The sequence below is a fragment of the Taeniopygia guttata genome, chromosome 32 (assembly GCF_048771995.1).
Source record: "Taeniopygia guttata chromosome 32, bTaeGut7.mat, whole genome shotgun sequence".
Lineage (NCBI taxonomy): Eukaryota > Metazoa > Chordata > Aves > Passeriformes > Estrildidae > Taeniopygia > Taeniopygia guttata.
In genome coordinates this window covers 735,995-758,540 of record NC_133057.1, presented here as the reverse complement: position 1 = coordinate 758,540, position 22,546 = coordinate 735,995, and the positions used below count along the sequence as shown (strand labels likewise).

At 52.1% G+C, this 22,546-nt stretch overlaps 1 protein-coding gene across 1 annotated transcript in view; it reads right to left on the bottom strand.

Moving 5' to 3' along the window:
* Positions 1 to 22,546, bottom strand: part of LOC121468487 (cohesin subunit SA-3) — a 40,182-nt gene that overhangs the window by 2,528 nt on the left and 15,108 nt on the right. Inside the window, exons 9-24 of the mRNA XM_072920525.1 lie at positions 21,401 to 21,506; positions 19,112 to 19,215; positions 18,018 to 18,107; positions 17,073 to 17,162; positions 16,032 to 16,163; positions 15,231 to 15,434; positions 14,342 to 14,412; positions 13,020 to 13,125; positions 10,581 to 10,661; positions 9,860 to 9,952; positions 6,815 to 6,968; positions 5,793 to 5,908; positions 4,979 to 5,080; positions 3,624 to 3,769; positions 1,918 to 2,064; positions 803 to 993 (exon numbers count right to left, since the gene is read on the bottom strand). Coding sequence (XP_072776626.1) covers positions 803 to 993; positions 1,918 to 2,064; positions 3,624 to 3,769; positions 4,979 to 5,080; positions 5,793 to 5,908; positions 6,815 to 6,968; positions 9,860 to 9,952; positions 10,581 to 10,661; positions 13,020 to 13,125; positions 14,342 to 14,412; positions 15,231 to 15,434; positions 16,032 to 16,163; positions 17,073 to 17,162; positions 18,018 to 18,107; positions 19,112 to 19,215; positions 21,401 to 21,506 — 1,933 coding nt within the window. The remainder of the gene's footprint in view (positions 1 to 802; positions 994 to 1,917; positions 2,065 to 3,623; positions 3,770 to 4,978; positions 5,081 to 5,792; positions 5,909 to 6,814; positions 6,969 to 9,859; positions 9,953 to 10,580; positions 10,662 to 13,019; positions 13,126 to 14,341; positions 14,413 to 15,230; positions 15,435 to 16,031; positions 16,164 to 17,072; positions 17,163 to 18,017; positions 18,108 to 19,111; positions 19,216 to 21,400; positions 21,507 to 22,546) is intronic.

Below are 22,546 nucleotides of genomic sequence, written 5' to 3'. Positions count from 1 at the left end.
GATTTTTCCCCCCCAAAATTCCTATTTTCCACCCCAAAATTTGGATTTTTTTTCCCCCAAAATTCAGATTTTTTCCCCCAAAATCCAGATTTTTCTCCTAAAATTGGACTTCTTTTCCCCCCAAACTCATATTTTTCCCCCAAAATTGGATTTTTTTACCACAAAATTCAGATTTCCCCCCCCAAAATCAGATTCCCCCCCAAATTCAGATTTTTCTTCCCAAAACTGGATTTTTTCCCCCCAAAATTCTGATTTCCCCCTCAAAACTCCACCAAAACTCAGATTTTCCCCTAAAATTGGCTTTTTTCTCCCCAAAATTCAGATCTTTTCCCCCCACTCATAGACTTTCCCCCAAAATTCACATTTTTTGCTCCAAAATTGAGATTTTTTTCCCCTAAAGTTAAACTTGTTTCCCCCAAAATTGAGATTTTTTTCCCCTAAAGTTAAACTTGTTTCCCCCAAAATTCAGATCTTTTCCCCCCACTAATAGACTTTCCCCCCAAAATTCACATTTTTTGTCCCAAAATTGAGATTTTGTTTCCCTAAAGTTAAACTTGTTTCCCCCAAAATTGAGACTTTTTGTCCCAAAATTGAGACTTTTTTCCCCTAAAGTTGAAGTTGTTTCCCCCAAAATTCAGATCTTTTCCCCCCACTAATAGAATTATCCCCCAAAATTCACATTTTTTGTCCCAAAATTGAGATTTTTTTCCCCTAAAGTTGAATTTTTTTTCCCAGAATTGGGATAATTCCCCCCCAAATCCCGAATTTTCCCCGGATTTTTCCCAAATTCCCGATTTTCCACCTCTCTGCTGCCTCTCGCTGCTCCTCGGGGCTCTCCTGCCGCGGGCGGGTCCCGGCGCGGCGCTGAGGGAGCGGCGGTAGCAGAGCAGGGGAGCCCCAAAATCCCCCAAATCCGCCCCAAAATCCCCCAAATCCGCCCCAAAATCGGGGCCCAGGCCCAGCTCGCGCCAGCGCCGCTCCAGCAGGGACAGCCTGGAACGGAGGGAACGGCCAAAATTCTGATTATTCACCCAAAAATCGGCCCCAAATTCAGAATATTCACCCAAAAATCAGACCAAAATTCAGATTATTGACCCAAAAATCAGCCCGAAATTCAGAATATTGACCCAAAAATTACCCCGAAATTCAGATTATTCACCCAAAATTCAAATTATTGACCCAAAAATCAGCCCCAAATTCAGAATATTCACCCAAAAATCGGCCCAAAATTCCAATTTCAGCCCAAATTCCCCCCAAATTCCCTGAATTTCCCAAATTTTCCCCAAATTCCCCCCATATTCCCCAAATTCTCCCATATTCCCCCCAAATTCCCCCCAGAATGTCCTGAATTCCCCCCAAATTCCCCAAAGTTTCCCCCAAATTCCCCCCAAATCCCCCCAAATTCCCGAAGTCCCCCAAATTCTCCAAATCCCCCCGAAATCCCCCAAATTTTTCCCCAAATCCCCCAAAGTTCCCCCAAATTTCCCCCAGAATGTCCCGAATTCCCCCCAAATCCCTGAAATCCCCCGAATACCCCCTGAATCCCCCCAAATTCCCCCCAAAATCCCCCCAAATTCCCAAATTCCACCCAAATCCCCCAAATCCCCCCGAATTCCTGAAATCCCCCAAATTCCCAAAATCCCCCGAATACCCCCAAATGCCCCCGAATTTTCCCCTTAAATTCCCAAATTCTCCCCAAATCCCCCCAAATCCCCCAAATTCCCTCCATATTCCCCAAATTCCCCCCAAATTCCCCCAAACCCCCCCAAATTCCCCCAGAATGTCCTGAATCCCCCTGAATCCCCCCCAAATTCCCCCCAAATTCCCCCTAAATTCCCAAAATCCCCTCCAAATCCCCCCAAATCCCCCCAGAATCCCCCCAAACCCCCCAATCCCCCCAAACCCCGCATTGCTCACAGGTGTGCGCGGTCGGGGCGCTGCAGCCGCGCCGAGAACTCGCTGAGCACCTCCAGGAAGGGCAAATTCAGCGGGAATCCCGCCGGAATTCCGGGAACGGCGCCGAGACCCCGCGGAGGCGGCAGCAGCGAGAACGCGATGCCCTCGCTGGGGAGCCAAAAAGTCACCCCAAAATCCCACAAAAGCACCCCAAATTCCCCAAAATCACCCCAAAATGCAACAAAAGCACCCCGAAAAACAACAAAAGCACCCCGAAATATCCCAAATCCACCCAAAATATGACAAAGTCACCCCAAAATATCCCAAAGTCACCCGCAAATACAGCAAAATCACCCCAAAATGTCCCAAAGTCACCCCAAATAGCCCAAAGGCACCTCAAAATGCAACAAAGTCACCCCAAAATATCCCAAAGTCACCCCAAAATAGCCCAAATCCACTCAAAATACAGCAACAGCACCCCAAAATAGCCCAAAGTCACCCCAAAATGCAACAAAGTCACCCCAAAATGCAACAAAGTCACTCCAAAATGCAACAAAGTCACCCCAAAATATCCCAAATCCACCGAAAATCCATCAGTCACCCAAAATGCAACAAAAGCACCCCAAATTTCCCAAAGTCACCCCAAAATGCAACAAATCCACCCCGAAATACAACAAAGTCACCCCACATCCAACAAAATCCATCCCAAAATCCCCCAAATTCCTGTCCCGGAATTCCGGGATTTACCCAAATTCCCGTTTTTTGGCCATTCCTTCTGTGATTTCCCCAAATTCCCAGATTTTCACCCATTCCCTCTCTCCCACCCCCAATCCCTGTGGCAGAATTCCGGGATTTGTCCAAATTCCCGTTTTTTTGGCCATTTCCTCCAGGATTTTCCCGAATTCCCGTTTTTTGGCCATTCCCTCTGTGCAATCCCCAAATCCCCATGGCAGAATTCCAGGATTTTCCCAAATTCCTGTTTTTTGGCCATTCCCTCTCTCCCAGCCCCAAATCCCTGTCCCGGAATTCCAGGATTTCCCCAAATTCCCGGATTTTCACTCGTTCCCTCTCTCCCAGCCCCATTTATCCCCAAATCCCCGTGGCGGAATTCCGGGATTTTCCCAAATTCACGGATTTTCACCCATTCTCTCTCTCCCAGTCCCGGAATTCCGGGATTTTCCCGAATTCCCGGTTTTTGGCTATTCATTCCGGGATTTCCCGGAATTCCGGGATTTTCCCGAATTCCCATTTTTTGGCCATTCCCTCTGTCCCAGCCCCTTTTATCCCCAAATCCCCGTGGCAGAATTCCAGAATTTTCCCAAATTCCCATTTTTTGGCCATTCCCTCCGGGATTTTCCCGAATTCCCGTTTTTTGGCCATTCTCTCTCTCCCATCCCTAAATCCCTGTGGCAGAATTCCGGGATTTGCCCAAATTCCCGTTTTTTTGGCCATTTCCTCCGGGATTTTCCCGAATTCCCGTTTTTTGGCCATTCCCTCTGTCCCAGCCCCAAATCCCCATGGCAGAATTCCGTGATTTTCCCAAATTCCCGTTTTTTTGGCCATTCCCTCTCTCCCAGCCCCTTTTATCCCCAAATCCCCATGGCAGAATTCCGTGATTTTCCCAAATTCCCGTTTTTTTGGCCATTCTCTCTCTCCCAGCCCCTTTTATCCCCAAATCCCCATCCCGAATCCCGGGCTTTTCCCGAATTCCCGCTTTTCCCCCCAACCTGTGGAGCTGCAGCAGCGGCCGCCGGTGCCGCAGGTGCCGGAGGCTGAAGAAGAGGGAGAGGCGCCGGCCCAGATCCCGAATTTCCTGGAATTCCGGGAGCCGCCGCAGCGCGGGGCCCTCCTGCAGCAGCAGCTCCGTGAAAAGCTGGGAAAAAACAGGGAAAAGCACAAAATTCACAAATGTAACCCGAAATTCCAACGAAAATACCCCGAAATCCAACGAAAATACCCCAAAATCCAACAAAAATACCCCGAAATCCAACAAAAATTCCCCAAAATCCAACAAAAATTCCACAAAATCCAACAAAAACTCCTCGAAATCCAACAAAAATACCCCAAAATGCAACAAACATTCCCAAAAATCCACCAAAAATTCCCCAAAATCCACCGAAAATTCCCAAAAATCCACCAAAAATTCCTCAAAATACAACAAAAATTCCTCAAAATACAACAAAAATTCCCCAAAAACTACAAAAAAAAATCCCAAAATCCACAATTCCCCAAAATCCACACAAAATTCCCCAGAAAAACACAAAAAAAATCCCAAAATCTACCAAAAATTCCCATAAAAAATTCCCCAAAATCTACAGAAAAATCCCCAAAATCCACAAATATTCCCCAAAATCCACAAAAATAACCCAAATTTCACAAGAAATTCTGCAAAATCCACAAAAAAATCCTAAAAAAAATTTCACCAAAAATTCCCCAAAATCCACAGAAATTCCTTAAATTCCAACAAAAATTCCCCAAAATTTAAAATAATTCCCCCAAATCCACAAATATTCCCCAAAATCCACAATAATAACCCAAAATCCACAAGAAAGTCTGCAAAATCCACAAAAAATCCTAAAAAAAAAAATCCACTAAAAAATGCCTTAAAAAAGGCCAAAAATCCCCCTAAAAAAGCCCCGAATTCCTCCCAGAATCCCCCAATTTCCCCCAGAATTCCCAAATTCCCCCAGAATTCCCAAAAAAATCTCTCCTGGTCATGAGAAACCCCAAAAAAACCTGAAATAATTAAAAAAAAAACCCTAAAAATCCATTTAAAAAACCCAAAAAAACGCCTTAAAAAGGCTGAAAATCCCCCCAAAAAATCCCAAATTTCTCCTGGAATTCCCGATTTCCCCCAGAATTCCCAAAAATCCCCAGAATTCCCAAAAAAATTTCTCCTGGTCATGGAAAACCTCTTGGAAAACCCTGAAATAATTTAAAAAAACCCCTAAAAATCCATTTAAACAACCCAAAAAACGCCTTAAAAAGGCTGAAAATCCCCCAAAAAAAGCCCAAATTTCTCCTGGAATTCCCGAATCCCCCGGAATTCCCGGATTTTCCCGGAATTCCCGGAATCCCGCACCTGCTGCAGGCTGAGCAGCAGCGTCCGCGCCCACTCGGCGCCGTCGCGTTGTCGCGTCTCGCGCAGCGTCTCCCGCAGGATGTCCCCGAAATCCCCGGAAAACTGGGAAAATGGGAACGGCAGCGTCAGAATTCCCCAATTCCCGAAATTCCCCAACGCCCAAATTCCCAAAAATCCCGAAGGCCCAGAGCCCAAAATTCCCGGGAAAAAGAGAACGGCAGCAGTCAGAATTCCCGAATTCCCGAAATTCCCGGGAAAACGGGAATGGCAGCAGTCTGAATTCCCGAATTCCCGAAAATCCCCAATGCCCAGAGCCAAAAATTCCCAAAATTCCCAGGAAAAAGGGAACAGCAGCCATCAGAATTCCCGAATTCCCAGCATTCCTAAATCCCCAAATAACCCCAGAATTCCCAGATAATTCCCAGAATTGCCGGATAATTCCCGGAATTCCTGGCGTTCCCAAATCCCTACATAACCGTGGAATTCCTGGGTAATTCCCAGATAATTCCCAGATAATTCCCAGATAATTCCCGGATAATTCCTGGATAATTCCCGGAATTCCCGGCATTCCCAAATTCCTGGATAACCCCAGAATTCCCAGATAATTCCTGGAATTCCCAGATAACCCCAACATTCCTGAATTCCTGGATACCCCCAGATAACCCCAGATAACCCCGGATAACCCCAGAATTCCTGGATAATTCCCAGATAATTCCTGGAATTCCCGGCATTCCTGAATTCCCGGATTTCCCGGATAATTCCCAGATAACCCCAGAATTCCGAGAATTCCCGTCTATTCCCGGAATTCCGGCACCTTTGCGTAGTGTTTGAAGAGGTCGGTGGCGGCGCGCAGCGGCAGCGCCCCCCGCAGGAGGAGGCGGCAGAACGCGGCCAGGAGAGCGCGGCGCCGCTGCAGCGACTCCGGGGAGGCTGTGAGGGGAAAAAACGGGAATTCCGGGAATTCTGGGAATGTTGGGAATGCTGGGATTGGGAATTTGGGGAATTTGGGGGTCCCAGAGCCCCCCAGAGCAGGAGGAGGCGGCAGAACTCCCCAAAACCCCAAAATGCCCCCAAAAATCCCAATAAATCCTAGAAAAAAATTCAGTAAAAACCGAGAATGAAATCCAAAATAAATCTGTGAAAAAAACAGTAAAAAAATCTGAAAAAAATCTGAAACAAATCTGAAAAAAATCGGAAAAAAATGCAAAAAAATCTGAAAAAAATCCAAAAAAAAATCAGAAAAAATCAGAAAAAATATCTGAAAAAAATTCAGAAAAAATTCAGAAAAAAATACGAAAAAAATCTGAAAAAATCCGAAAAAAATCTGAAAAAAAGCGAAAAAAGTCCGAAAAAAATCCAAAAAAATTCAGAAAAAAATCGGAAAAAAACCAAAAAAATTCTGGAAAAAATTCCTAAAAAATTGCCGCGTCTCACCTTGTGTCTCGTTGTCCGCCCGGGTGAGGAAGACGGTGTCGAGCAGCGCCAGTCCCAACTGCGCCTCTGGGGCAGCTGCAAAACTCCCAAAAACACCAAAAAATCCTAGAAAAAAATTCAGTAAAAACCGAGAATAAAACTTAAATAAGTCATAAAAAAGTCGCCATAAATCTGCGAATAAAACAGCAAAAAATTCAGGAAAAAAATCATAAAAAAATCCAAAAAAATTCAGAAAAAAATCTGAAAAAATTTTAAAAAACTACAAAAAAATTCAGAAAAAATCAGGAAAAAAATCTGTAAAAAATCAGAAAAAATCGGAAAAAAATCCAAAAAAAATCCGAAAAAATCCGAAAAAATTCTGGAAAAAATTCCCAAAAATTCCCAAAAATTCCCGCCTCTCACCTGGATTTTCGTTGTCCTCCCGGGGCACGAAGACGGTGTCGAGCAGCGCCAGCCCCACCTGAGCCTCCAGCGCCGCCTCAGCCCTGAGCCGGAGCCGCGTGTGGGGCAGCCCCGGGCCCAGGAGCAGCAGCAATTCCAGCAGAACCTGCAGGGCCTGAGGGAAAAATGGGAATTATTTGGGAATTCTTTGGGAATTTGGGGATTTGGGGCAGCCCCGGGCCCAGGAGCAGCAGCAACTCCAGCACAACCTGCAGGGCCTGAGGGAAAAATGGGAATTATTTGGGAATTATTTGGGAATTATTTGGGAATTTGGGGCAGCCCCGGGCCCAGGAGCAGCAGCAATTCCAGCAGAACCTGCAGGGCCTGAGGGAAAAATGGGAATTATTTGGGAATTATTTGGGAATTATTTGGGGATTTGGGGCAGCCCCGGGCCCAGGAGCAGCAGCAATTCCAGCAGAACCTGCAGGGCCTGAGGGAAAAATGGGAATTATTTGGGAATTATTTGGGAATTATTTGGGGCAGCCCCGGGCCCAGGAGCAGCAGCAATTCCAGCAGAACCTGCAGGGCCTGAGGGAAAAATGGGAATTATTTGGGAATTATTTGGGAATTATTTGGGAATTATTTGGGGATTTGGGGCAGCCCCGGGCCCAGGAGCAGCAGCAATTCCAGCAGAACCTGCAGGGCCTGAGGGAAAAATGGGAATTATTTGGGAATTCTTTGGGAATTATTTGGGGATTTGGGGCAGCCCCGGGCCCAGGAGCAGCAGCAATTCCAGCAGAACCTGCAGGGCCTGAGGGAAAATGGGAATTCTTTGGGAATTATTTGGGAATTATTTGGGGATTTGGGGCAGCCCCGGGCCCAGGAGCAGCAGCAATTCCAGCAGAACCTGCAGGGCCTAAGGGGGAGAAAAATGGGAATTATTTGGGAATTATTTGGGATTTGGGGATTTGGGGCAGCCCCGGGCCCAGGAGCAGCAGCAATTCCAGCAGAACCTGCAGGGCCTGAGGGAAAAATGGGAATTATTTGGGAATTATTTGGGGATTTGGGGCAGCCCCGGGCCCAGGAGCAGCAGCAATTCCAGCAGAACCTGCAGGGCCTGAGGGAAAAATGGGAATTATTTGGGAATTATTTGGGAATTATTTGGGGATTTGGGGCAGCCCCGGGCCCAGGAGCAGCAGCAATTCCAGCAGAACCTGCAGGGCCTGAGGGAAAAATGGGAATTATTTGGGAATTATTTGGGAATTATTTGGGGATTTGGGGCAGCCCCGGGCCCAGGAGCAGCAGCAACTCCAGCAGAACCTGCAGGGCCTGAGGGAAAAATGGGAATTCTTTGGGAATTCTTTGGGAATTATTTGGGGCAGCCCCGGGCCCAGGAGCAGCAGCAATTCCAGCAGAACCTGCAGGGCCTGAGGGAAAAATGGGAATTCTTTGGGAATTATTTGGGAATTATTTGGGGCAGCCCCGGGCCCAGGAGCAGCAGCAATTCCAGCAGAACCTGCAGGGCCTGAGGGAAAAATGGGAATTATTCGGGAATTATTTGGGAATTTGGGGATTTGGGGCAGCCCCGGGCCCAGGAGCAGCAGCAATTCCAGCAGAACCTGCAGGGCCTGAGGGAAAAATGGGAAAAATGGGAATTATTTGGGAATTATTTGGGAATTTTGGGAATTTGGGGCAGCCCCGGGCCCAGGAGCAGCAGCAATTCCAGCAGAACCTGCAGGGCCTGAGGGAAAAATGGGAAAAAATGGGAATTATTTGGGAATTATTTGGGGATTTGGGGCAGCCCCGGGCCCAGGAGCAGCAGCAATTCCAGCAGAACCTGCAGGGCCTGAGGGAAAAATGGGAATTCTTTGGGAATTATTTGGGAATTTGGGGATTTGGGGCAGCCCCGGGCCCAGGAGCAGCAGCAACTCCAGCAGAACCTGCAGGGCCTGAGGGAAAATGGGAATTATTTGGGAATTATTTGGGAATTATTTGGGGGGATTTTGGGGGATTTTTCTTTGGGCATTTTTTGAGGATTTTTTGGGGAATTTTTTGGGATTTTTTGGGCATTTTTTGAGGATTTTTTGAAAAATTTTTGGGGTTTTCTTTGATTTTTTTCGGCATTTTTTGAGGATTATCTGGGGAATTTTGGGGTTTTTTCGGGATATTTTTGGCATTTTCTGAGGGTTTCTTAGGGAATTTCCGGATTTTTCTGGGATTTTTTTTTTTGGCATTTTTGTTCCGGACCCCAAACAGCCCTGGGATATTCCAGAATGTTCCGAACCCCAAACAGCCCTGGAATGTTCCGGAATCATCCTGGGAATTTTCCAGAACCCCAACCCATGGAATGTTCCAGAATTCTGGAACGTCCCGGACCCCAAAATTCTTGGAATGTTTCAGCATTCCGGAATGTTCCAGACACCAAATTCTTGGAATTTTCCAGAATTCCGGAACGCTCCGGACCCCAAATTCTTGGAATGTTCCAGAATTCTGGAACGTTCCGGACCCCAAACAACGCTGGAATGTTCTGGAATCATCCTGGGAATGTTCCAGAACCCCAAATTCCTGGAATGTTTCAGAATTCCAGAATGTTCCAGACCCCAAACAACGCTGGAATGTTCCGGAATCATCTCGGGAATGTTCCAGAACCCCAAATTCTTGGAATATTCCAGAATTCCGGAACATTCCGAACCCCAAACAGCCCTGGAATGTTCCAGAATCATCCCGGGAATGTTCCAGACCCCCAAATTCTTGGAATTTTCCAGAATTCCGGAACATTCTGAACCCGAAATTCTTGGAATGTTCCAGAATTCCAGAATGTTCCGGACTCCAAAATTCTTGGAATTTTCCAGAATTCCAGAATGTTCGGGACTCCAAATTTCTTGGAATGTTTCAGAATTCCGGAATATTCCAGACCCCAAACAGCCCTGGGATATTCCGGAATCATCCCGAGAATGTTCCAGAATCTCATCCCAATCCCCCCCAAGGAAATTCCCGGGAATGTTCCGGAATGTTCCGGCCCCCCAGTCCCGCCCCTCGGGGAAATTCCCGGGAATGTTCCGGAACCTTCTCGCGCAGCTCCGGCTCCGGCTCCGAGAGGCAGCTCTGGCACAGGGAGAGCAGCAGGAGAGCCCGGGAGCGCAGATCCTGCAAATCCTCCTGGAAAAATGGGAATTTCGGGAATTTGGGGAGGAAATTTGGGAATTTGGGGAGAAAAATTGGGAATTTTGGGTGTTTTTTGGGGGGGTTTTAGGGGATTTGGGGGCACAGGGAGAGCAGCAGGAGAGCCCGGGAGCGCAGATCCCCCAAATCCTCCTGGAAAAAACGGAATTCCGGGAATTTGGGGAGGAAATTTGGGAATTTGGGGCGCAAATTTGGGAATTTGGGGCGAAAATTTGGGGATTTGGGGTGGAAAATCAGGAATTCTGGGAGGAAAATCGGGAATTCCAGGGGAAAATTGGGAATTTGGGGGGAAATCAGGAATTTGGGCAGAAATTCGGGAATTTTGGGTGGAAAATCAGGAATTCCGTGAGGAAAATCAGGAATTTGGGTGGAAAATCGGGAATTTCGGGGATTTGGCGTGGATTGAGGGAATTTTGGGGAATTCAGGAGAGATTCCAGGGGGATTTTGGGGGGGAATGAGGAGGATTTGGGAATTTGGGGGTTTTTTTTGGGAATTTGGGGGTTTTTTTTGGGAATTTGGAGGGGGGGGTTTGGAATTTGGGGTTTTTTTTTGGGAATTTGGGGGTTTTTTTGGGAATTTGGGGTTTTTTTGGGAATTCCTCACCGGGGAGGCTCCGGAGTCGGGAACTCGGGAGAGTTCCCAGAAGAAGTGGAAGAAGAGGCAGGAGATGGCCGGGATCATCACCTGGGGGGACACGGCCACAAAATGTCACCAAAATGTCACCAAATGGCACCAAAATGGCACCAAAATGGCACCAAAATGGCACCAAAATGGCACCAAACGGCACCAAAATGGCACCAAACGGCACCAAAATGGCCAAAAACGGCCAAAAAGTGACCCAAGTGTCATCAAAATGTCCAAAAATGGCAAAAAACCCACCCCAGATGGGACCAAAAGTGACCAAACTGTCCCAAAACAGCCCCAAAAGTGACCCAAGTGGCATCACATGTCATCAAACTGTCCAAAAATGGCCAAAAAGTGACCCAAGTGTCACCAAATGTCACCAAAATGTCACCAAACGTGTCCAGAAATGGCCAAAAGGTGACCCAAATGTCACCAAATGTGACCAAATGTGACCAAATGTGACCAAAATGTCCAAAACACGCCCCAAACGGGATCAAAAGTGAACAAAATGTCTCAAAATGGCCCCAAATGTCACCAAATGGCCCCAAAATGTACAAAAATGTCACCAAATGCCACCAAAACATCCAAATATGGCCAGAAAATGCCCCAAATGGGATCAAAAGTGAACAAAATGTCCCAAAATGTCCCAAATGTCACCAAAATGTCCAAAAATGGCCCCAAAATGCCCCAAATGTGACCAAAAGTGACCAAAATTTCCAGAAATGGCCAAAAAATGGCCCCAAATGTGCCCAAAGTGTCCCCAGGTGTGCCCAGGTGTGTCCCAGCTGTCCCCGGGTGTGTCCCAGCTGTCCCAGGTGTGCCCAGGTGTCCCCAGGTGTGTCCAGCTGTCCCCAGGTGTGTCCCCAGCTGTCCCAGGTGTGTCCCAGGTGTCCCCAGGTGTATCCCAGGTGTGTTCCCAGCTGTCCCCAGGCGTGTCCGAGCTGTGCCCAGCTGTCCCAGGTGTGCCCAGGTGTCCCCAGGTGTATCCCAGGTGTCCCAGCTGTCCCCAGGTGTCCCCAGGTGTGCCCAGCTGTGCCCAGGTGTGTCCCAGCTGTCCCCAGGTGTGTCCCAGGTGTGCCCCAGGTGTCCCCAGGTGTGCCCCAGGTGTCCCCAGGTGTGTCCCAGGTGTCCCCAGGTGTCCCCAGGTGTCCCCAGGTGTGCCCAGGTGTGCCCCAGGTGTGTCCCAGGTGTCCCCAGATGTGCCCAGGTGTGCCCAGGTGTGCCCAGGTGTCCCCAGCTGTCCCAGGTGTGTCCCAGCTGTGTCCCAGGTGTGTCCCAGCTGTCCCCAGGTGCCCCAGGTGTGCCCAGGTGTGCCCAGCTGTCCCCAGCTGTGCCAGGTGTCCCCAGCTCTCCCCAGCTGTGCCCAGGTGTGCCCAGGTGTCCCCAGGTGTGTCCCAGGTGCCCCCAGCTGTGCCCAGGTGTGTCCCAGGTGTGTCCCAGGTGTGCCCAGGTGTCCCCAGGTGTGTCCCAGCTGTCCCAGGTGTCCCCAGGTGTGTCCCAGCTGTCCCCAGGTATGTCCCAGGTGTGTCCCAGGTGTGTCCCAGGTGTGCCCAGGTGTCCCCAGGTGTCCCCAGCTGTCCCCAGGTGTCCCCAGCTGTGCCCAGGTGTGTCCCAGGTGTGTCCCAGGTGTCCCCAGGTGTCCCCAGATGTGCCCAGGTGTGCCCAGGTGTGCCCAGGTGTGTCCCAGCTGTGCCCAGGTGTGTCCAGCTGTGCCCAGGTGTGCCCAGCTGTGTCCAGGTGTGTCCCAGCTGTGCCCAGGTGTGCCCAGGTGTGCCCAGGTGTGCCCAGCTGTGTCCAGGTGTGTCCCAGGTGTATCCCAGCTGTCCCCAGGTGTGCCCAGGTGTCCCCAGCTCTCCCCAGCTGTGCCCAGGTGTGCCCAGGTGTCCCCAGGTGTGTCCCAGGTGCCCCCAGCTGTGCCCAGGTGTGTCCCAGGTGTGTCCCAGGTGTGCCCAGGTGTCCCCAGGTGTGTCCCAGCTGTCCCAGGTGTCCCCAGGTGTGTCCCAGCTGTCCCCAGGTATGTCCCAGGTGTGTCCCAGGTGTGTCCCAGGTGTGCCCAGGTGTCCCCAGGTGTCCCCAGCTGTCCCCAGGTGTCCCCAGCTGTGCCCAGGTGTGTCCCAGGTGTGTCCCAGGTGTCCCCTGGTGTGCCCAGGTGTGCCCAGGTGTGTCCCAGCTGTCCCCCAGGTGTGTCCCACATGTCCCCAGGTGTGTCACACCCATCCCCAGGTGTGCCCAGGTGTGTCCCCAGGTGTGTCCCAGCTGTGCCCAGGTGTGCCCAGCTGTCCCCAGGTGTGTCCCAGGTGTCCCCAGGTGTCCCCAGGTGTCCCAGCTGTGTCCCAGCTGTGTCCCAGGTGTCCCCAGGTGTGCCCACCTGTCCCAGGTGTGTCCCAGGTGTGCCCACCTGTCCCAGGTGTGTCCCACCTGCGCTGGCACGCCGTTGTCCCCGTCCCCGTTGCCGTTCCCGAGGCGGCGCCTCAGGAGCTCCGAAAGGGGCCCGAAGAGCCCCCAGGGGGTCAGGTCATGGTCACTGCGGGGACAGAGGGGACATTGGGGACATTGGGGACATTGGGGACATTGGGGGACATTGGGGACACTGGGGACATTGGGGACATTGGGGACATTGGGGACATTGGGGACATTGGGGACATTGGGGACATTGGGGACATTGGGGGGACATTGGGGACATTGGGACATTGGGGACATTGGGGACATTGGGGGGACATTGGGGACATTGGGGACATTGGGGACATTGGGACATTGGGGACATTGGGGACATTGGGGACATTGGGGGGACATTGGGGGGACATTGGGGGGACATTGGGGACATTGGGGACATTGGGGACATTGGGGGGATTGGGGACATTGGGGACATTGGGGACATTGGGGACATTGGGGGGACATTGGGGACATTGGGGACATTGGGGACATTGGGGGGGTTGGGGACATTGGGGACATTGGGGACATTGGGGGGATTGGGGACATTGGGGACATTGGGGACATTGGGGACATTGGGGACATTGGGGGGACATTGGGGACATTTGGGGACATTGGGGGGATTGGGGACATTGGGGACATTGGGGGGACATTGGGGACATTGGGGACATTGGGGACATTGGGGACATTGGGGACATTGGGGACATTGGGGGGACATTGGGGACGTTGGGGACATTGGGGGCATTGGGGACATTGGGGACATTGGGGACATCGGGGACATCAGTGGGGACATTGGGGACATTGGGGACATTGGGGACATTTGGGGACATTGGGGACATTGGGGACATTGGGGACATTGGGGACATTTAGGGGGTTTGGGGACATTGGGGACATTGGGGACATTGGGGGGACATTGGGGGGTTTGGGGACATTGGGGACATTGGGGGCGTTGGGGACATTGGGGACATTGGGGTCATTGGGGACATTGGGGACATTGGGGACATTGGGGGGACATTTGGGGACATTGGGGACATTGGGGGGGTTTGGGGACATTGGGGACATTGGGGGCACTGGGGACATTGGGGACATTGGGGACATTGGGGACACTGGGGACATTGGGGACATTGGGGACATTGGGGACATTGGGGACATTTGGGGACATTTAGGGGGGTTGGGGACATTTGGGGCCACCCCTCACCCTTGTCCCAAACCCCTCAGTGTCCCCAAATGTCCCCAAATGTCCCCAAACCCCCCGGTGTCCCCAAACCCCCCAAATGTCCCCAAATCCCCCCAAATGTCCCCAGTGTCACCTGAAGAGCACCGAGAGCCGGGTCAGGGTGGCCGCCAGACCCCAAATGTCGTCCTCGTCCGGGGACACGGCCTGGGGGAAAAAAATGTCACCAAATGTCCCCAAATGTCCCCAGATGTCCCCAAATGTCCCCAAATGTCGCACCTGGAGCAGGTGTGTGACCAGGTGGTGGCACCTGTCCCCGAGGCTGTCCCCGAGGCTGTCCCCAAATGTCCCCAAATGTCCCCCAGGCTGTCCCCAAACACCCCAAATGTCTCCAAATGTCCCCAAGGGTGTCCCCAAATGTCCCCAAATGTCCCCAAACACCCCGAAATGTCCCCAAATGTCTCACCTGGATCAGGTGTGTCACCAGGCGGTGGCACCTGTCCCCCAGGCTGTCCCCAAATGTCCCCAAACACCCCGAAATGTCCCCAAATGTCTCACCTGGAGCAGGTGTGTCACCAGGCGGTGGCACCTGTCCCCCAGGCTGTCCCCAAATGTCCCCAAATGTCCCCAAACGTCCCCAAATGTCCCCAAATGTCCCCCAGACTGTCCCCAAATGTCCCCAAATGTCCCCAAATGTCGCACCTGTAGCAGGTGTGTCACCAGGCGGTGGCACCTGTCCCCAAATGTCCCCAAATGTCCCCAAATGTCCCACCTGGAGCAGGTGTGTGACGAGCAGGTGGCACCTGTCCCCAAATGTCCCCAAATGTCCCCAAATGTCCCCAAATGTCCCCAAACACCCCGAAATGTCCCCAAATGTCTCACCTGGATCAGGTGTGTGACCAGGCGGTGGCACCTGTCCCCGAGGCTGTCCCCAAATGTCCCCAAATGTCCCTCAGGCTGTCCCCAAACACCCCCAAATGTCCCCAAATGTCCCCAAATGTCCCCAAACACCCCAGGTGTCTCACCTGGATCAGGTGTGTGACGAGCAGGTGGCACCTGTCCCCGAGGGTGTCCCCCAGGCGGCTCCGGGCGATGTCCCCGAGGCCGTGCAGGGACAGCCGGGGGTGGCACAGCGCCCGCAGCGCCCGCGAGGCGGCCGAGAGAGCCGGAAAAGGGCGGGAATGCTTCCCAAAAACCTCCTGGATCCGCCCCAAAACCGCCTCCAGGCACTGGGAACGGCATTGGGATGGACTGGGTAAACTGGGAACGGGATTGGAACAAACTGGGAGGGACTGGGAGGGACTGGGAGCACTGGGAATGGGACTGGGATAAACTGGGAATGGGACTGGGAGCACCGAGAGAGCGGGAAAGGGGCGGGAATGCTTCCCAAAAACCTCCTGGATCCGCCCCAAAACCGCCTCCAGGCACTGGGAACGGCATTGGGACAAACTGGGATGGACTGGGATAAACTGGGAATGGGACTGGGGTAACTGGGAATGGGATTGGAACAAACTGGGAATGGGACTGGGAGCACCGAGAGAGCGGGAAAAGGGCGGGAATGCTTCCCAAAAACCTCCTGGATCCGCCCCAAAACCGCCTCCAGGCACTGGGAACGGCATTGGGACAAACTGGGATGGACTGGGATAAACTGGGAATGGGACTGGAACAAACTGGGATGGACTGGGAGCACCGAGAGAGCGGGAAAGGGGCGGGAATGCTTCCCAAAAACCTCCTGGATCCGCCCCAAAACCGCCTCCAGGCACTGGGAACGGCATTGGGATGGACTGGGATAAACTGGGTAAACTGGGAATGGGATTGGAACAAACTGGGATAAACTGGGAATGGGATTGGGGTAACTGGGAGGGACTGGGAGGGACTGGGAGCACCGAGAGAGCGGGAAAAGGGCGGGAATGCTTCCCAAAAACCTCCTGGATCCGCCCCAAAACCGCCTCCAGGCACTGGGAACGGGATTGGAACAAACTGGGATGGACTGGGAATGGGACTGGGACAAACTGGGAGGGACTGGGAGGGACTGGGAGGGACTGGGAGCACTGGGAATGGGACTGGGATAAACTGGGATGGACTGGGAGGGACTGGGAGCACTGGGAATGGGACTGGGAGGGACTGGGAGCACTGGGATGGACTGGGATGGACTGGGAGGGACTGGGAGGGACTGGGATGGACTGGGATGAACTGGGAGGGACTGGGAGCACTGGGAATGGGACTGGGAGCACTGGGAATGGGACTGGGATGGACTGGGATAAACTGGGATGGACTGGGATGGACTGGAATGAGACTGGGAATGGGACTGGGATAAACTGGGAGGGACTGGGAGCACTGGGAATGGGACTGGGATAAACTGGGATGGACTGGGAGGGACTGGGGGGGACTGGGAGCACTGGGAATGGGACTGGGAGGGACTGGGACAAACTGGGAATGGGACTGGGAGTACTGGGAATGGGACTGGGAGCACTGGGAATGGGACTGGGAGGGACTGGGAATGGGACTGGGATGGACTGGGATGGACTGGGAGCACTGGGATGGACTGGGATGGACTGGGATGGACTGGGATAAACTGGAATGAAACTGGGAATGGGACTGGGAATGGGACTGGGAGCACTGGGATGAACTGGGGGGGACTGGGAGGGACTGGGAGGGACTGGGATGGACTGGGAGGGACTGGGAGGGATTTGAGGGGGACTGGGAGGGACTGGGAGGGACTGGGAGGGACTGGGATGGACTGGGAGGGACTGGGAGGGACTGGGAGGTCACTGGGATGGACTGGGAGGGACTGGGAGGGCCCCAGGGGGCTGTAACTGGTCCATACTGGTCCGTACTGGTCTATACTGGTTTATACTGGTCGGTACCTTGTCCAGGCGCTCGGTGCGGAACATTCCCAGCTCCAGGTGCTCCAGCAGCTCCAGCAGCGCCGCCACCGCCTCCGGCTCCGCCGAAAACTGGGAATGCCGGGGAAATCGGGAATTTGGGGGAAAATCAGGAATTTGGGGGGAAATCGGGAATTTGGGGGGAAATCGGGAATTTGGGGGGAAATCGGGAATTTGGGGGGAAATCGGGAATTTGGGGGGAAATCGGGAATTAATTTGGGGGGAAATCGGGGATTTGGGGGGGAAATCGGGAATTTGGGGGGAAAATTGGGAATTTGGGGGGAAATTGGGAATGCCAGGGGGAAATCGGGAATTTGGGGGGAAATCGGGAATTTGGGGGAAATCGGGAATTTGGGGGGAAATCGGGAATTCTGGGGGAAAATCAGTAATTTGGTGGGAAATTGGGAATTACAGGGGAAAATTGGGAATTCTGGGGAGAAAATCGGGAATTTGGGGGAAAAATCGGGAATCTGGGGGGAAATCGGGAATTCCGGGGGGAAAATCAGGAATTTTGAGGGGAAAAGGGGAATTTTGGGGGACAAAACAGGAATTTTGGGGGGGAAATGGGATTTTCCCATGGGAAAAAGGGGATTTGGGGAGGGAAAATGGCAATTTTAGGCAAAATAAGGAATTTTAGGGAAAAGACAAGGATTGGGAGGAAATTTATTGGGATTAGGATGGGAAAAATGAGAATTTAAGGAAAAAAAAGTGAGGTTTGGGAAAACCAGGAATTTTAGGGGGGAAAAAAATGGGAATTTGGGAGGAAAAATGAGAATTTTGATAGAAAACACGCAGGAATTCTGGGGGAAAACAGGAAAAAATCGGCTCAAATCGCTCCGAATTCCCAAAAAATTCCTAAAAAATCCCAAATGCCGATGTTGCGGCTGTCTGGAATTCCCGAATTCCGGAATTCCCGGGAATTCTGACCTTCTCCAGGAGCTGTGGCAGCAGCGGGATGAGGCTCCGGCTGAGCCGCGCGCGCTCCTCGCGCTGCTCCCGCCGCTCCCGCGCCGACACCTGGGAAACAACGGGAAAACGGGATGGGAATTCACGGAATTCCCAACATTCCCCCAATTCCAGGGGTTCCTGATCCCAAAATCCCAGAATGCCCAAAATTCCCCCAATTCCCAGGGCACTTGACCCCTAAAAAACCCAGAATTCCCAAAATTCCCCCCAATTCCAGGGGTTCCTGAACCTCAAAAACCCAGAATGCCCAAAATTCCCGGGGTTCCTGAACCCCAAAATCCTCAAAATTCCCAAAATTCCCAACATTCCAGGGGTTCCTAAACCCCAAACCCCGGAATTCCTGGAATTCCCAAAATTCCAGGGGTTCCTTACCCCTAAAAACCCCAAAAACACGGAATTCCCAAAATTCCCAGGGTTCCTGAACCTCAAACCCCGGAATTCCCGGAATTCCCAAATTCCAGGGGTTCCTGAGCACGAAAATCCCAAAATTTCCAAAATTCCCAAAATTCATGGGGTTCCTTAACCCCAAAACCCCAGAATTCCCAAAATTCCCCCAATTCCCAGGGCACTTGACCCCTAAATCCCCCGGAATTCCCAAAATTCCCCAAATTCCAGGGGTTCCTGAGAACCAAAATCCCAAAATTCCCGGGGTTCCTGACCCCAAAATCCCAGAATTCCCGAAATTCCCAGGGTTCCTTACCCCTAAAAACCCCGGGATTCCCAAAATCCCCCCAATTCCAGGGCTTCCTTAACCCCCAAAACCCAGAATTCCCAAAATTCCCAAAATTCCCAAAATTCCAGGGGTTCCTGACCCCAAAAACCCGGATTCCCAAAATTCCCCCAATTCCCAGGGCACTTGACCCCTAAAAACCCCGTAATTCCCAAAATTCCCCAAAATTCCAGGGATTCCTGAACTTTACCTGGAATTTTTCCCAAAATCCCCAGAATTTCCCCTGGAATTCTGCCCAGAATTCCCTGAAATCCGCGGAATTTCCCCAAATTCCCCAAATCCCCGTAACTCTCCCCGGAATTCCCGAAAATTCCCAAATTTTCACCTTGGGGGCGGGGCCGCGCCCCACCGGGGGCTGTCCCTGACAGAGCCGGAGCGCGCTGGAGCTCAGGATCTGCACCAGAGCCTGCTCCTCCTGGAAGGGCAGGGCTGGGAACCAGTTTAAACCAGTAAAAACCAGTACAGACCAGTATAAAAACCAGTATATCCCAGTATAACCCAGTACAGACCAGTATAACCCAGTACAGACCAGTATAACCCAGTATATCCCAGTATAACCCAGTGAGCGCTGGAGCTCAGGATCTGCACCAGAGCCTGCTCCTCCTGGAATGGCAGGGCTGGAAACCAGTAAAAACCAGTAAAAACCAGTATAAACCAGTATAAAACCAGTACAGACCAGTATAACCCAGTATAACCCAGTATGACCCAGTATAACCCAGTGAGCGCTGGAGCTCAGGATCTGCACCAGAGCCTGCTCCTCCTGGAAGGGCAGGGCTGGAAACCAGTACAGACCAGTTTAAACCAGTATAAACCAGTATAAACCACTATATAAACCAGTATAAAAACCAGTACAGAGCAACAGAAACCAGTACAGACCAGTACAGACCAGTTTGCAGCTAAAAAATCCAGTTTGGAGTGGGAATGGGAATGGAGAGACCAGTATGGACCAGTCTGGACCAGTATAAACCACTATGGACCCCCCCCAGTCCCTCCCAGTCCATCCCAGTTTATCCCAGTTTGTCCCAGTTTGTCCCAGTCCCTCCCAGTTTATCCCAGTTCCCTCCCAGTCCCTCCCAGTCCCCTCCCAGTCCCTCCCAGTCCATCCCAGTTTATCCCAGTCCATCCCAGTCCCTCCCAGTTCCCTCCCAGTCCCTCCCAGTTTATCCCAGTCCATCCCAGTTCCCTCCCAGTCCCTCCCAGTCCCCCCCAGTCCATCCCAGTCCCATTCCCAGTCCATCCCAGTCCCTCCCAGTTTATCCCAGTCCCTCCCAGTTCCCTCCCAGTTCCCTCCCAGTCCCCCCCAGTCCATCCCAGTTCCCTCCCAGTTTATCCCAATTCCCTCCCAGTCCCATTCCCAGTCCCTCCCAGTCCATCCCAGTCCCTCCCAGTCCCTCCCAGTCCCTCCCAGTCCATCCCATTCCCATTCCCAGTTTATCCCAGTCCATCCCCAGTCCATCCCAGATTGTCCCAGTTTATCCCAGTCCCTCCCAGTCCCTCCCAGTCCCTCCCAGTCCCCCCCAGTCCCCCCCAGTCCCATTCCCAGTTCCCTCCCAGTTTATCCCAGTCCATCCCAGTTCCCTCCCAGTCCCTCCCAGTCCCTCCCAGTCCATCCCAGTTCCCTCCCAGTCCCTCCCAGTCCCTCCCAGTCCATCCCAGTCCCTCCCAGTTTGTCCCAGTTTATCCCAGTCCCCCCCAGTCCCATTCCCAGTTCCCTCCCAGTCCATCCCAGTTTATCCCAGTTCCCCCCCAGTCCCTCCCAGTTCCATCCCAGTCCCTCCCAGTCCCATTCCCAGTGCTCCCAGTCCATTCCCAGTTCATCCCAGTTCCCTCCCAGTCCATCCCAGTTCCCTCCCAGTCCCTCCCAGTCCCTCCCAGTTCCCTCCCAGTCCCTCCCAGTTTATCCCACTCCCTCCCAGTTTATCCCAGTATATCCCAGTCCCTTCCCAGTCCCTCCCAGTCCATCCCAGTCCCATTCCCATTCCCAGTTTGTCCCATTCCATCCCAGTTTATCCCAGTGCCATTCCCAGTCCATCCCAGTTTATCCCAGTCCCCCCCAGTCCCCCCCAGTCCCCCCCAGTTCCCTCCCAGTCCCTCCCAGTCCATCCCAGTCCCTCCCAGCTCCCTCCCAGTCCCTCCCAGTCCCTCCCAGTCCCATTCCCAGTCCATCCCAGTTCCATCCCAGTCCCTCCCAGTTCCCTCCCAGTTCCCTCCCAGTCCCTCCCAGTTCCCTCCCAGTCCCTCCCAGTCCGTCCCAGTCCCTCCCAGTTCCCTCCCAGTTCCCTCCCAGTTCCCTCCCAGTCCCTCCCAGTTTGTCCCAGTTCCCTCCCAGTCCCATTCCCAGTGCTCCCAGTCCATCCCCAGTTTGTCCCAGTTCATCCCAAATCCCCCCCCAGTCCCTCCCAGTCCATCCCAGTCCATCCCAGTCCCTCCCAGTCCCTCCCAGTACATCCCAGTATAACCCAGTCCCCCCCAGTTCCCTCCCAGTTCCCTCCCAGTCCCTCCCAGTCCCCCCCAGTTTATCCCAGTCCCTCCCAGTCCCTCCCAGTCCCTCCCAGTTCCCCCCAGTTCCCTCCCAGTCCCTCCCAGTCCGTCCCAGTCCCTCCCAGTTCCATACTGGTCCCAGTTTGCAGCAGCAGCGCCGTCGTTGCCTCCCAGTCCCGCAGGCGGCTCCCGGCGCAGTCCCACAGGGAATCCACCAGGTACGCCGCGTGCTCGTGCAGCTGGGGAGAAATTTGGGATAAAATTCCCGGAATTCCCAAAAATCCCGAAATTCCCAAAAATCCCCTGAAATTCCCCAAAAAAACCCCAAAAAATTCCGTCAAAATGTGCCCAAAATTCCCTCAAAAACCCCAAAAATCCCACAGGGAATCCACCAGGTACGCCGCGTGCTCGTGCAGCTGCGGGAAATTTGGGATAAAATTCCCAAAAAATCCCCGGAATTCCCAAAAAAAACGGAATTCCCAAAAATCCCCCAAATTCCCCAAAAAAAACCCCAAAAAATTCCATGAAAATTCCACCAAAATGTGCCCAAAATCCCCTCAAAAACCCCAAAATCCCACAGGGAATCCACCAGGTACGCCGCGTGCTCGTGCAGCTGCGGGAAATTTGGGATAAAATTCCCAAAAAATCCCCGGAATTCCCAAAAAAAACGGAATTCCCAAAAATCCCCCAAATTCCCCAAAAAAAACCCCAAAAAATTCCGTCAAAATGTGCCCAAAATTCCCTCAAAAACCCCAAAAATCCCACAGGGAATCCACCAGGTACGCCGCGTGCTCGTGCAGCTGCGGGAAAATTGGGATAAAATTCCCAAAAAATCCCGGAATTCCAAAAAAAACCCAAATTCCCAAAAATCCCCCAAATCCCCCAAAAAAAACCCCAAAAAATTCCATGAAAATGTGCCCAAAATCCCCTGAAAAACCCCCAAAATCCCACAGGGAATCCACCAGGTACGCCGCGTGCTCGTGCAGCTGTGGAAATTTGGGATAAAATTCCCAAAAAATCCCCGGAATTCCCAAAAAAAACCAAATTCCCAAAAATCCCCAGAATTCCCCCAAAAAAACCCCAAAAAATTCCATCAAAATGTGCCCAAAATCCTCTCAAAAACCCCAAAAATCCCACAGGGAATCCACCAGGTACGCCGCGTGCTCGTGCAGCTGCGGAAATTTGGGATAAAATTCCCGGAATTCCCAAAAAAAACGGAATTCCCAAAAATCCCCCAAATTCCCCAAAAAAAACCCCAAAAAATTCCATCAAAATGTGC